Here is a 13,595-nt window from a genome sequence, read left to right as displayed (position 1 = left end):
TGTTTGGAAATCCTATGTTTTAACCAATTTAGGTATTTAATGTCTGATCTGCTAAAACTAGTTAAGGCAACTACAGTAGACTTCCGATAATCCGGCACCTTTGGGACCTAGGTGGTGCCGGATTATCGGATATGCCATATCAGGAGGTCTCGGTACAGCTGCACAGCTTTTCTATCAGCTGGCCGGGATCCAGTTCCCCTCCCGCTCCCCCTCCCTTTCCCCTTTCCTAGAGCAAAACACTCTTCTCCATGCTGTAACCCAATCCCACTCCCCCCCCACAACTTTATGCTTGGGTCCAGGTATGCTTTTCAATCAGTTGGCTGGGATCCAATCCCCCTCCCGCTCCCCCTCCCTTTCTCCTTCCCTAGAGCAAAACACTCTTCTCCATGCTGTAACCCAATCCCACTCCCCCCCACAACTTTATGCTTGGGTCCAGGTACGCTTTTCAATCAGTTGGCTGGGACCCAATCCTCCTCTCCTTCCCCTTCTCTTTCCCCTTCCCTGGAGCAAAACCCGATCCCACTCCACCTGCTCCCCCCCCCCCCCCAAAAAAAACCCTTATACTCGGGTCCGGGTATAGCCAGCACGTGCGCTGAGCGGACGGCTTTTCGGTCAGCTGTCTGGGAGCGCTTACACTTTTGATGCAGGAGTATCGGGCGTGCCGGACCATTGGGTGCTGGACTTTTGGAGTTTTACTGTACTTGGAATATATTTAGTGGTTTGGTTTTGTGTATTTTTTTTAAAAAATGAACAGCAAGGAAAAAGCTGCGCTTTTTTTTTTTTTAAAAAAAAAGCTTGTCTTTAAGATGTTAAAAGAAAACAAACAAAAAAAAAATCAAGGTCTATTGGTCCTGATTTTGCTTGAAGGACTGAAGTAATGGTGGACCTTTGACTGGAGAGGCAGGACAGTAAAAATTGTTAACAAAATGCTTCACTTCCAGCTATGTGTATGGCATTTGAGTTAAATAGATGTAAACAAAAAGCAACGTTTTAAACAGTTTGAATAAAAATCACTTTCCCACCCAATTGTGAAGGTTTTGTCTTCCGAGTACAGTAAAAACTGTGTTATCTGGCCTTGTACCAACCAGAAAGTTCTATAAACCAGCATTTCTGATTCTCATAGCAAGTTCAGTTCATAGTCTGGTTGACATGGGGCTAACAGGCTCCCAGTCTAGTGGTGCATGACTCCCTGGAAGCCGTGATATGTCCCTGCTGCTTCTTAGAGAACAGCCACGAAGACTCTGTGGCCTGCCTCTGCCCTGAGTACTGGCTCTGCAGCTCCCATTGGTCAGGAACTGTGGCCAATCGGGACTGTAAGGATGGTACCCGAGGATGGAAACATTGTGGAGAACCACCTTGTAATGACTCTGCCTAGGAGCGGCAGGAACATGCCATTGCTTGTGAGGAGCCACCTGAAATGAGCACTGCCTGGATTGAGTATACTAAAACCCCTCCCAGGTGCCAACCCTCTACCCCAAGCTCCCTTCCAAACCAAAACTCCCTCTTAGGCCATACCTCACACCCCCTCACAGGCCCCAACCTAGCCTTCAGGTCCTTCTGTATACAAACACCCACTCCAAGGCCAAACCCTGCACCCTTTCCCACGTGTTGCATCCCTTGGGCCCAGCCTCCTGCACACAGTCCCTTTATGCCCTGCCCCACCCTAGAGCTGGCACCAGAGTATTTGACTAACCAGCACCTCCCTCCCCTTCCTTCTCCACCAAGCTGGATAACAAAGCTTTTACAGTACTTAGTTTAGTACTTTTCCAGCCATCTCCAGAGGCCTCTAGTAGGCATGTGACGGGTAAGTCCTGAGAAGCTAATGTGTTTAAAAAAAAAAAAAATCTTTTTATGGGTGACATTGTTTTCAGCCTGCCTTCAAATGAAGCAGACAGGACACAAACCCATTTTTCCCCTTTGGTCTTTTGTAGGTTCCCTGTTAAAGTCTGGTACTTTAACACATGGAAAAGTTTTTCTAAAGCTTGAGTTCTTTTCTAGGATATTTTGTAATATGGCAGATACACTTCAAAAGTGTCAATCTTATATATCCCTTTAGCATGAGGAGGAACCACCTCAGAACATGAAACCACAACTTGGAAATAGTGATAAGCCATTATCTAAAATGGCACTTAAAAATCAAAGGAAGCATGAAGCAAAGAAAGCTGCTAAACAGGTACTGCTAATTTCCGCCTTCTTGGGGATAACTTTATATTAGCTTTTACAAAGGTGTTTAGTCCTGTAGTAACACATCTTGGGTTATGGCCAGGTGTGCTAACTTTCAGGTGACTGGATGGAACATGTGATATACCTTTTAAGTCATTCACTTGAAGTTGGTCCAGATTGATAGGTACTGATAGTTACCATTAGTTGGTTGTTCATTAGTCTGTGTGAAGTTTGCATAAACATCACTCACTTCATCCTTCCAGTCCTTAAGAATTTTATCAATTCTTTGCAGTCTCAGGTGAGAGGCAAAGGACTAAATGGTTTTAAAAACTGAAATACTGTCTCGCTCCGAAGATGTGGTCTTTCTGTAGTTCAGCGTTGAGGCATGATAGCAGGGCAGGCATGATGTGCTTCTGTGGCTACCCATATTGTACCTGTTCTGTAGCTAGCTGTCAGATTTCAGCTTCTGATGTTAGCTCTACAACTTTCACAATTAATTAAAACACCCTTCTAAAGCTTAGTAAATTAGACCTGATTTTTCTGGTTTTGGGGAGGATGGCCCACCACCTATTCAAAGAAATATTTGTGGATGCATATTTATTATTTCAGTCCTACCAATTTCATTATACTAAGCATGTTTCTTGTCTTTCTGTGTGTGAAGAATTAAGACACGATATATCAGAACTCTAATATTACAGCTAATATCTTCTAGTAGAAGCTCTGTATCACATTATAGAGCTATAACTGCAGATTTTTCACAAACAGTAGAGTGTACCATAGAAGTAATGAAGTGGAGAACTATTCTACGGCTTTTCTGGGTTCCAAGCCATAAAACAACAGAGCTGTTGTTTAAATGGTTTACAAGAACAGTAGATGAAGTATATTAACTTTCAGGAAGCCAAAACTGATGGAAGCCAGGAATCAACACCATCTCCAGCATTACATAATGTACCACGCAGCACTGTGCCTCCTGTGACATCAGGAGACCCTGAGATAGACAAAAAAATAAAGAATTTGAAAAAGGTGAGTGATTTTTCTGATGAAGAGTAGTTTCCTCTTAGAAAAAGTCCTGAAGGGTTAGTTGTGGAGATGATTGATAGCAGTGAGGTAGGGTGTACATAAAGCATACATCTCCAGCAACTGCTCTCCTCTGCTTTCTCATAGTGTAAAGCAGCATAATAGTAACCACTTTAAAATGTGCCTGTCAGTGTAGTATCTAAGCATGTAAAGTAGACTGAGATTTGTCCAGAACAGCAATAGTTTTCCACCTTCTCTTCCATTCTCAAGAATTGCTGGGTATTGAACAAAGCTCTCTTCAAAAGGGCAGATGGTATAGCTGGTCAATATTTGTACTTGTGAAGCAACTAAGTGAGCTTCCTAAACTTGGTTTACACATTTAGTCTCCTTTACAATGTGGGAAGGCTTTTCTGACTCAAGGTTAGGGAAGAAAGGGTTGGTGATGTTTATATCTCAGGACTGCCAGGAAGATATGTATCTCAATCCTGTCAACTCTATGCAAAGAAGTCGCTGCTAGATGACAAAGTCCAGTCTGTTTTTTCTTCTCAAACCTACAAAAGGATCTAAATTTACTACCTGTGTAACACTGTCAGGCTTGGGAATTGTCTCATTTAAATCCTTACAAACAAGGGTGAAGTTGTACCGGACAGGGCCAGAGAAGTTTTCCTATTTCTGCATTGCAGAACAGGAGGAGTTTGTAATAAAACAGATTTACAAATCAAGTTAGCTTCCTCTTTCCATATTCACCTCTTTTCTTAAAGCCTCAGCCATGCTGTGGAAAGATATACAGAAAAGAGGATGTTTATAGTAGACGAGTTCCCTTTCTGAATCTTAGATGTTGCCCCCCCACTATAAGAAATTATCCTACTCGTAAATTATCACTTTAGTGCCAGAGTTGTATGGTGTTTACATTTTAAATGCATAAAATAATCTTCTAAACTTTTCAGTTATTAGAAGTTCCTCTACTCAGGTCTTTTCATGAAGAAAGTAAGATAGGTAAAATTATCTTGGTTTCTGTTGATATGAAATTCTGGTTTAAGTATATAAATGAAAAGCAGATGTATTTCTATTGCTCAGACGCCCCATCAAAGTATCTACTTTAAGATGACAAACTGTAAACCCAGCAAATTTGAAAATTTCTGTTCCTCTTTTGGCTCTTCCATACTTTTGTTCCTCACAGAAATTGAAAGCAATTGAGCAGCTGAAAGATCAAGCAGCTACTGGAAAGCAGCTAGAGAGAAACCAGGTATTTATTCAGGCTCTTTCTATTTTTCAATGCACTCAAGGCATGGCTGCATGTACAGCAGTGCAGCTGTCACTGCAGTATGTCTGGTGAAGACTCTGTATGCCAATGGCGTAGTAAAACCACTGCTGTGAATGGGAGAAGCTCATCCATAGTTAATCCAGAGTAAATTTCTAATATAATTCTGGTTAAGTGCCTATATAAGTATGGCTCCCTGTCTGTCTTCCATGTCAAAATCAAATGAAGTGGAAAAACTTAAGTTAAAAGAGTTTCTTTTCTCAAATTTACCTCTAAAGAGGCAGATCTGAGGAACTACTAGGGACAGGCACACTGACTAGGCGGGGGCAGTTGCCCCTGGGGTCGGTATTCTGAAAGGGCCTGGGGCTTCCAGCTACTGGGCCCTATAATCTCTGCCGGAGCACTGCACAGCATGCTCCATGCAGCTCTTAGTGCTGCTTGAGGAGATGGGAGGCGTGGCAGGGTGTGCTTCAGGTAGCACTGAGCGCTGGTGCCATGGTCCCCAGCAGCACTGAGGGCCAGCAGCCCTGCTCCCGCCTCTTTTGCCTGAGGCCCATGCTTTCTGGGAGCTTGGAGCCAGCCACTGGCCCCCACCTTGCCCAGGGGTCCAATGAGACTGACAGCTCCCCTGACTAGGGAGCATGGCGAACAAAACATACAGAGAAGCAAGGGAATCAGGATTTTTTTGGTTAGTGGTAGCTTTTTATCCCTCCCATAACAGCACTCTTGTTGCCATTTGTTCTCCACAGCCATCTGTGCCCTTTCCCCCCTCTAGTGGGTTACATAGTTTTTTTGCTTAATACTTGACAGAACTACACTAACTTATGCTGCTTTTACTGTCCTTTATTACACACATTTTGGGTGTCAGCATGCTATCTGTGGCTACTTCTTCAGCTGGCCAAATCTTGTTTTTCACACTTCTCACTGGAGAATGCATTTTATGGAATGATCAAAATAGTAACAATCTGAAGTTTTGAATGATAAAACTAGTGGTTTTATACATTGTCAATTTGCATACATAATTTATATATTAAAACAACTTCTGTATATTTTGATTCTTTAAATGCCTGCTGCTGTTAAAATAGTGCAGTCTTATTGTTTGCTATTAAAGTTACATATTAACTATGATGTACATTATTTACTGTATTAAATATTACTGTTTTACCTGTTGTGTAATAAGCAAATTGTATGATCTGGTGTTGTCTTTCTTCTAGCTGGAGAAAATTCAGAAAGAGGCTGCTCTTCTAAAGGAGCTAGAAGATTTGGAACTGGGCTTTTAAAACTTTATTGAAAAGAAATGGGTGTGTGACACAAAATCAGTGCAAAATAAGGGTGTGTTTTAACCCAAACAGAACAAAGAATATCCTTTAACTGCAAATGGCTGAGGACGGACAGGTTTACATATTTGCAGCACAACTACATTTAACATTTTTTTTCTGAAATCCTGTGCGTGTGCAAAATTGTAAACAAACAGTGCATATTCAGTCAGCCATTCCTGCTTACATTCAAATCCAGAAACACATTTGCTTATGCTCCAAGAGGATGTTGCCTAAAAATCAAAACAAGTATTTTTTAGTTTTTGGCTTTTTGGTTGATTACCAATTTGATAGCTTTATTGAACTTAAGATATATGTGACCCTTTTACAATAATAGGATTGCAGACAATAATAAAGAGCATTTAACATTAAAAGAGTTGTTGGTTTTGTGTTACCAAGTCATAATTTGTAAAATGTACCAATCATATTGCCAAGTTACATCAATACAGTCAACTTGAATTCTAGCAAATTTGTAAAAACTGAGTTGAAAGTATCTTGAATTGCTTTACCTACTCCTGTTTTTACCCATGCCAGTTTGTTGTGGCTTTGCAATTACATTTTCCTCCTCTTCTTCTTTTTTCTTTTAATTCCTTTCCCCTTTTGTTGCATTTTTGTATGTGATCCACACAACCAAAAAGGGAAACCGATCACATGGGGAAACCACTGAAACTGCCTCTACAAATGCACAGAATAAACTGAGAAAAAGAAAATTCTCTGATCTGTGATCTTTCCATTTACAGTAATTTTAGGCTGAGTTCTGCAATCTAATTCATGTGGTGACCCTTAAACTATTGTAGAGACTCAGTGAAGTCAGTGGAGCTCTGCGCAGAAGTAGGAGATTGCCCATTTGGATGAGACTAAAATATCAGTGCCACAGATGTTACCTGAATACAAGGATTTTTTTTAATCAGATGTAAGTATAATTTTTTTAAAGTGACAATGTCACATTATATTATCAGGGTACCACACTCTCTCACACTCCAGCTGATCATTATTGTTTAGATGACATAACATTTTACATTATTTAAAAAGTAATCTTTCATTACATTTTGTTTCTGATATATAATCACATTTTACTTATATCCATTGTGTAAATGTTTTGCCTTTTTAGTTTTGTAACTAATAATAGTTAACTTTTTGTTATACAGGCAGTCCCCGGGTTACATACAAGATAGGGACTGTAGGTTTGTTCTTAAGTTGAATCTGTATGTAAGTCGGAACTGGCGTCCAGATTCAGCCGCTGCTGAAACTGACCAGTGGCTGACTACAGGAAGCCCGAGGCAGAGTTGCTCTGCCCCGGGCTTCCTGGAATCAGCCGCTGATCAGTTTCAGCAGCGGCTGAATCTGGACGCCAGTTCCGACTTACATACAGATTCAACTTAAGAACCCCAGACGTCCCCAAGTCAGCTGCTGCTGAAACTGATCAGCGGCTGATTCCAGGAAGCCCGGGGCAGAGCAACTCGGCCTCGGGCTTCCTGTAGTCAGCGCTGGTCAGTTTCAGCAGCAGCTGACTTGGGGACGCCTGGGGCAGAGCAGCTGGGGTGCTGCTGGGTTGCTCCAGTAGCACCGCTCCTCGGCGCTACTGGACCAACCCAGCAGCACCCAAGCTGCTCTGCCCCAGGCGTCCTGATTCAGCCGCTGCTGAAACTGACCAGCAGTGGCTGAATCAGGACGCCTGGGGCAGAGCAGCTGGGGTGCTGCCAGGGTGGTCCAGTAGTGCCCAGAGCGGCGCTGCGGGACTAACCGGCAGCACCCCAGCTGCTCTACCACAGGCCGGAGAAAAGCCTGGTCTGCTGGGGGGGGTGGAGAGCGCACCGCGGTCCCGCCGCCCGGGTCCTCCGCGGCTTTGCTCCGCGTCTCGCTGGTCTGCTGGAGAACAGCAGACCAGGGAGACGGGGAGCAAAGCCGCGGAGCACGCGGGCAGCGGGACAGCTCAGACGCGCCGCAGCTGTCCCGCTGCCGGCATCCTCTGAGGCTTTGCTCAGCGTCTCCCTGGTCTGCTGGGGGGGATTCCCCCCCCAGCAGACCAGGGAGATGCGGAGCAGCTTTTCTCGCCCCGGAGGACGCGGGCGGCGAGACCGGGGCGCATCTGGGCGTCCCACCGCTCCCGTCTTCCGGGGCGAAAAAAACCCCGTTCGTAACTGCGGATCCGACATAATTCGGATCCGTGTAACTCGGGGACTGCCTGTACTGAAAAAATTAAAAGTTTTGAAAAAATAATTAAAGATTTAAAAAATATTGTTAGAATAAATCAAATTTAATTTTGCATTGATCTGGAATCTCCCTTAGTTAATCCAATTTTAAAATGTGTCATTCTTTTGAAAATACAGTTAGATATATAATTGCTTTACAATGTACATTATCACATCTGTTAAAGATAAAATATGAGACTGTTCCAAAAAGGAAAAGTAACTAGGACTGTAAAGCATTTAAAAAATTCATCACAATTAATCATGCTGTTTAACAATAATAGAAAACCATGTATTTAAATATTTTTTAAAAGCTGCATTTAAAAATAAAACAATGTAAAAATTTACACCTAGGAAGTCCACTCAGTCCTACTTTTTGTACTGCCAATCACTTAGACAAACAAGTTTGGTTACATTTGCAGGAGATAATACTGCCCACTTGTTTTTTTACAATGTCATGTGAAAGTGAGAAGAGGCGTTTGTATAGCACTGGTATAGCCGGCATTGCAAGTTTATTTATGTGCCAGATATTCTAAAGATTCGTATGTTCCTTTTATTCCAAAGGACATGCCTTCCTGTTTCTGATGATATCTGCTAGATAATGATTCAAAGTAATGCAGACCGACACATGTTCATTTTCATCATCTGTATCAGATATCACCAGCAGAAGGTTGATTTTCCTTTTTGGTATTTTGGGATCTCTACTTTCTACATCAGAATGTCGCTGTTTTAAGACTTCTGACAGCATGTTGCACACTTTGTTCCTATCAGTTTATGGGGGCACTTCACATTCTTAAACCTTAGGTTGCGTGCTGTAGAAATCTCACATTGCCACGTTGGCTGGCACCTTGTTTACATTTTGTCAAATCTGCAGTGAAAGTGTTCTTCAAATGAGCAACATTTACTGGGTCATCATCCAAGACTGCCATAACATGAAATATATGGCTGAATGTGGGTAAAACAGCAGGAAATATACAGTTCTCCCCCAAGGAGTCCAGTAAGAAATTTAATTAATGATTTTTGTTATGAGCATTATCAGCATGGAGACATGCTCTGGAATGGAAGTCAAAGCATGAAGAGGCATATGAATGTCTGGTATATCCAGCATGTAACTTCCTTGCAATGCCAGCCTCAAAAATGCCATTAAGAATGCCTGTTCTCACTTTCAGGTGAGAGAGAAAATGCTACCCAATTATTTACAGTCTCTGCGTGCGTGCGTAAAATTTTTCCAGTGAGACAACAGAATGACATCATCAGTGTCCACAAGTCTCTGCCTCTGTCCTCAGCCACTTGCTGTGGTCAGTCTCAGTGCCCTCCCTTCTGGGAATGGGCATCTCCGGCTCCCGCTTCACACTCCGGGGGGGGAGGGGCCTGTGCTCCTGGGGAGGAGCTGCTGGGGCTGGATCCCCTCCACCATCCAAGCCATCGCCTCAGGCTGTGCCAGTTCCCCTCCACCATTGGAGCCTGGGCTGCTCTGGGTCCCTTCTGCCATCTGAGCCTGACCCACTCCCAGCCCTCTCACCCCTTCCGCCAAGAGCCCATACCCCTAGCCTTCTTCTGCCCTTCCACTTGGCTAGACACCAAGCCCTAGCCTGCTCCTGCCCCCTCCCCCAGCCAGACACCTATCCCCAGAGAGAGGGGGACTGGCAAGTGTAGTGAACAAGGGGTGCAGCCCCCTTGTCTCCCATAAATGTAAATACGTTTATTGTTCTTAGTGATTGGCTGAATAAGAAGTAGGCCTGAATGAGTGGGCATGTAAGCTCTAAACTTTTTATATAGTTCTGTTTTTTAATGCAGTTATGAAAAAAATCTACATTTTTAATTAACACTTTCAAGATACAGGCAGTCCCCGAGTTACGCGGATCCAACTTATGTCGGATCCGCAGTTACGAACGGGGATTTTCTCGCCCCGGAGGACAGGAGCGGCGGGACGCCTGGTCCCGCCGCCCCCGTCCTCCGGGGCGAGAAAAGCTGCTCTGCGTCTCCCTGGTTTGCTGGGGTGGGGGGGAGGAGAGGAGCCAGATCAGCACCGCGGTCCCGCCCGGGTCCTCCGCCGCTTTGCTCAGCGTCTCCCTGGTCTGCTGGGGGGGGGACGCAGCTAGTGCGCCCCCCCCCTTCCCAGCAGACCAGGGAGACACGGAGCAAAGCCCCGGGCCTGTGGTAGAGCAGGTGGGGCGCTGCCGGTTGGTCCTGCAGCACCGCTCCTTGGCGCTACTGGACCAACCCAGCAGCACCCCAGCTGCTCAGCCCCAGGAGTCCTGATTCAGCCGCTGCTGATCAGTTTCAGCAGCGGCTGAATCAGGACACCTGGGGCAGAGCAGCTGGGGTGCTGCTGGGTTGGTCCAGTAGCACCGAGGAGCGGCGGCGCTACTGGAGCAACCCAGCAGCACCCCAGCTGCTCTGCCCCAGGCGTCCCCAAGTCAGCTGCTGCTGAAACTGACCAGCGCTGACTACAGGAAGCCTCTGCCCCGGGCTTCCTGGAATCAGCCGCTGATCAGTTTCAGCAACGGCTGAATCTGGACGCCAGTTCCGACTTACATACAGATTCAACTTAAGAACAAATCTACAGTCCCTATCTTGTACGTAACCCGGGGACTGCCTGTAGATTGCATTACAGTACCTGTAGAAGGTGAATTGAAAAATGCTCTTTTTATCATTTTTACAGGGCAAATATTTGTAATTAAAAATATAAGCAAGTGAGCAGCGTGGGCTTCATATGCTGTATTGTAACTGAAATCAATATTTGAAAATGTGGACAGTCATCCAAAATATTGAATAAATTTCAGTTGGCATTGTTTAACAGTGTGATTAAAACTATGATTAATTGTGATTAATTTTTGAGTTAACCACATGAGTTAATTGCAATTAATCAACAGCCCTAGAGGAAATTTTTTATTTTAAACTGAATTCAGCTTATTTGGTTTTTGTGTCTTGGTTGAAAACTGTAATAATTAACCATTATGGGCCAATAGAAATTATTGTGCAAAAAATCTTCTACTCATTTTATAGCAGTGGTTTTCAGCCTGTGGCCAGTGGACTGCTGGGGCCCGGCAGACTAGATCTAAGATTTCCAAAGGGGTCTTCATCTCCATTCAAAGCTTGTTAGAGGTCTGCAGATGAAAGAAGGTTGAAAATCACACAGATCCTCAATGAAAGAACAGACTGTGGAAAGGCAATGGTTGCCCTCTGGTGGAAGAAACACATTACTGATTAGACAAATATGAATCGTGGCAGTGCTGATCATAAGAATTTGGAATCAAAGTGAATCACATGCTGAGGATCTGTTTAGAGGATCATCCATTCCATCTCCTTTCCCATGCTTGATTTGTTTTCTATAGTACATTTCATGGTGAGAAGCAATTTGGTTATAAATGTCCAAACTGATGGGGGCTTCTACCATGTTCTCTCATAATTCCACAACCTAATAAGTATGTCAGGAAGTATTTATTATGTCGCTTTAATTTCTCCTTTTAAAATTATAGCTCCATGTACTGTGCTGCATAGCTCCTCTCTCTGTCTTTGTGGAAAACACTCTTTAAAAACATAACTGGTTTATATATCACACATTGTTAATTATTTCATAACCAAACTGCCCATATTTAGCTGTTAGTCTTTTCTTCTAAGTTCAACCTTTTAACTTTTCCTTCCTCTCAAATTCATAAAACAGCTCTAATGAAAAACAAATCTTAATCCTAATGAAAATCTTTGTTACAGTTAAGGGGGCTAAGAGCAATTCAACATGAGAGATGATTACAAACACTAAAAATCAAGGAGATAACTGTAGTTGGTCTGTTCATACGTTAATAGGAACATGGAATTGACCTTGTCTAAATAAAACGTAAATTTTCTGCATTGGCTGGTGAATCTGCCTGCTGATTTAAGGTATGTCTACATTGCAAAGAAAAGCCCCATGGTATGAATTTCAACCTAGGTAATTTTGACATGGGCTTGTGGGGTTTGACAAACACTTGCCTCTGGCTCCCTTCCCCCCCCCTCTGATTTCAGAGCCCAGTCTCCAGCCTGAGCCCAAACATCCACACTGCTAATTTTAGCCCTGCAGTCTGAGTCAGTTGATCCAGTCTCTGAGACTTGGTGCTATGGGTTTTTCTTCGCACTGTAGACCTCCCTTACAGTTGTGGTATTTGCAGATGATCATCCTAAAATTAAATTTCTTCATTGGAAGAGCCCTCAGGCTTGTGATGATATCAATTATTTTTTCTAACCTAGTCATTTGGAGAATTCATTTTCCAGTTCACCTTTAGGCCATGTCTATACTATGAAATTATTTTGAAATTACTTTAACTCCCAATTTAACAAAATCAAACTAGCGTGTCCCCACTATGGGGAAGCATTAAAATTAGTTAGAATTAGTCTGAAATAGCACATCCAGATTGATTGGAGCCTGCTTTGGACTTAGTGCCCCTGAAAGCACTCTGGGGAGGGTGCCAGGAGGTCGGATACTTCCTATGGTTCTTTGGTCAGGCAAGCTGCAACATGTGCTTTTAGGGGCTCCTCTCTATGGCCGCATCTCTCACCACACCTCCAGTGCCTCCCCTTCACAGGACACAAAAGGGACACCGTGGGCATGTGCCTTCTTGTGCTTTGCTTGCCCTTGCAGACATCACTGCCTCATAGTTTAGTACTTCCAGATTGCCCGCATGTTGCTCCAGCAGGAAGAGGACTAGGACCTGCTGGATGAGCCCCAGCATGGATCACAGGCCCTGCTCTCTCAGGTCCTGGTGCTCCTGCTGCTGCACATGCCCCTCAGTCCCCTGGTCACAGCAAAATGCCATTTCTGGTGGTGGGAGACAAGCTTGGACTGGTGGGACCACATCATCCTGCCGGTATGGGACGATCGGCTGTGGCTGCAGAACTTCTGCATGTGGAAGGCCACCTTCCTGGAGCTCTGCAAGTGGCATGCCCCTGCCCTTAGATGACAGAACACCCGCATGTGACCTGCCATCCCCAAGCAGGAGTGCATGGTCATCGCCCTGTAGAAACTCTGCATGCCGGACAGCTGCCACTCCGTCGAGAACCAGGTTGGTGTGGGGAAATCCATAGTTGGGGCCATGCTCATACAAGTAGTGAAGGCCATCAACTACGTGCTGCTATGGAGGGTTATTGCTTTGGGAAATGTGGACACCATCGTGGATGGCTTTGCTGCCATGGGCTTCCCCAACTGCAGGATGCCATAGATAGCACTCACATCTCCATCCTGGCCCCCGATGTGCCTTGGACTTTATCAACAGAAGAGGTACTTCTCCATGGTGCTGCAGGCCTTCATGGATCACAAGGGACACTTCACCGACATCAGTGTCAGATGGTTGGGAAAGGCCCATGATGCTCACATCCTGGGAGTGGGGACCAGCTCCAGGGCACAGAGCCGCTCCTAGTTGGAGGGTTCGGTCGCCTGGCTGGCTGCCTCCTTTTCGTCTACCATCCCGCCTTCCAGGAAGCTGACGCCAGGTGTGTCCTGGCCAGGCTTGCCGATGACGTTTGGGGGGGGGAGGGAGGGATGTAATTGGCCCTCCTCCCAGGAAAGCATCCTGCTGGTCGTAGTACCAGCCGCTGTGTGGTGCCGCCCTGGGGTATCTGCTCTGCTCCACTCCTTGGCCTCGTGGTAGGCCTGCTGGAACTCTTTGATTTTCA

General features: G+C 44.7%; 1 protein-coding gene across 2 annotated transcripts in view; it reads left to right on the top strand.

Moving 5' to 3' along the window:
• The window catches only part of EIF2A (eukaryotic translation initiation factor 2A), a 42,191-nt gene extending 30,393 nt beyond the window's left edge, over positions 1-11,798 (top strand). The window contains exons 11-15 of one of the 2 annotated variants that reach the window (XM_006115938.5): positions 2,057-2,173; positions 3,058-3,186; positions 4,361-4,426; positions 5,656-6,670; positions 10,956-11,798. In XM_006115938.5, the coding sequence (XP_006116000.2) occupies positions 2,057-2,173; positions 3,058-3,186; positions 4,361-4,426; positions 5,656-5,721 (378 nt within the window). In that variant the 3' untranslated portion in view covers positions 5,722-6,670; positions 10,956-11,798. Of the gene's footprint in view, positions 1-2,056; positions 2,174-3,057; positions 3,187-4,360; positions 4,427-5,655; positions 6,671-10,955 lie in introns of those variants that run through there. The other variant, XM_025181160.3, reaches the window with a different exon arrangement.
• Positions 11,799-13,595: the final 1,797 nt, after the last annotated feature.

Source organism: Pelodiscus sinensis, chromosome 10 (assembly GCF_052426305.1).
Source record: "Pelodiscus sinensis isolate ZL-2025 chromosome 10, ASM5242630v1, whole genome shotgun sequence".
In the NCBI taxonomy this organism is placed as follows: Eukaryota; Metazoa; Chordata; order Testudines; family Trionychidae; genus Pelodiscus; species Pelodiscus sinensis.
Note: the sequence above shows the minus strand (reverse complement) of the source record. Positions and strands in the feature narration are given on the sequence as shown.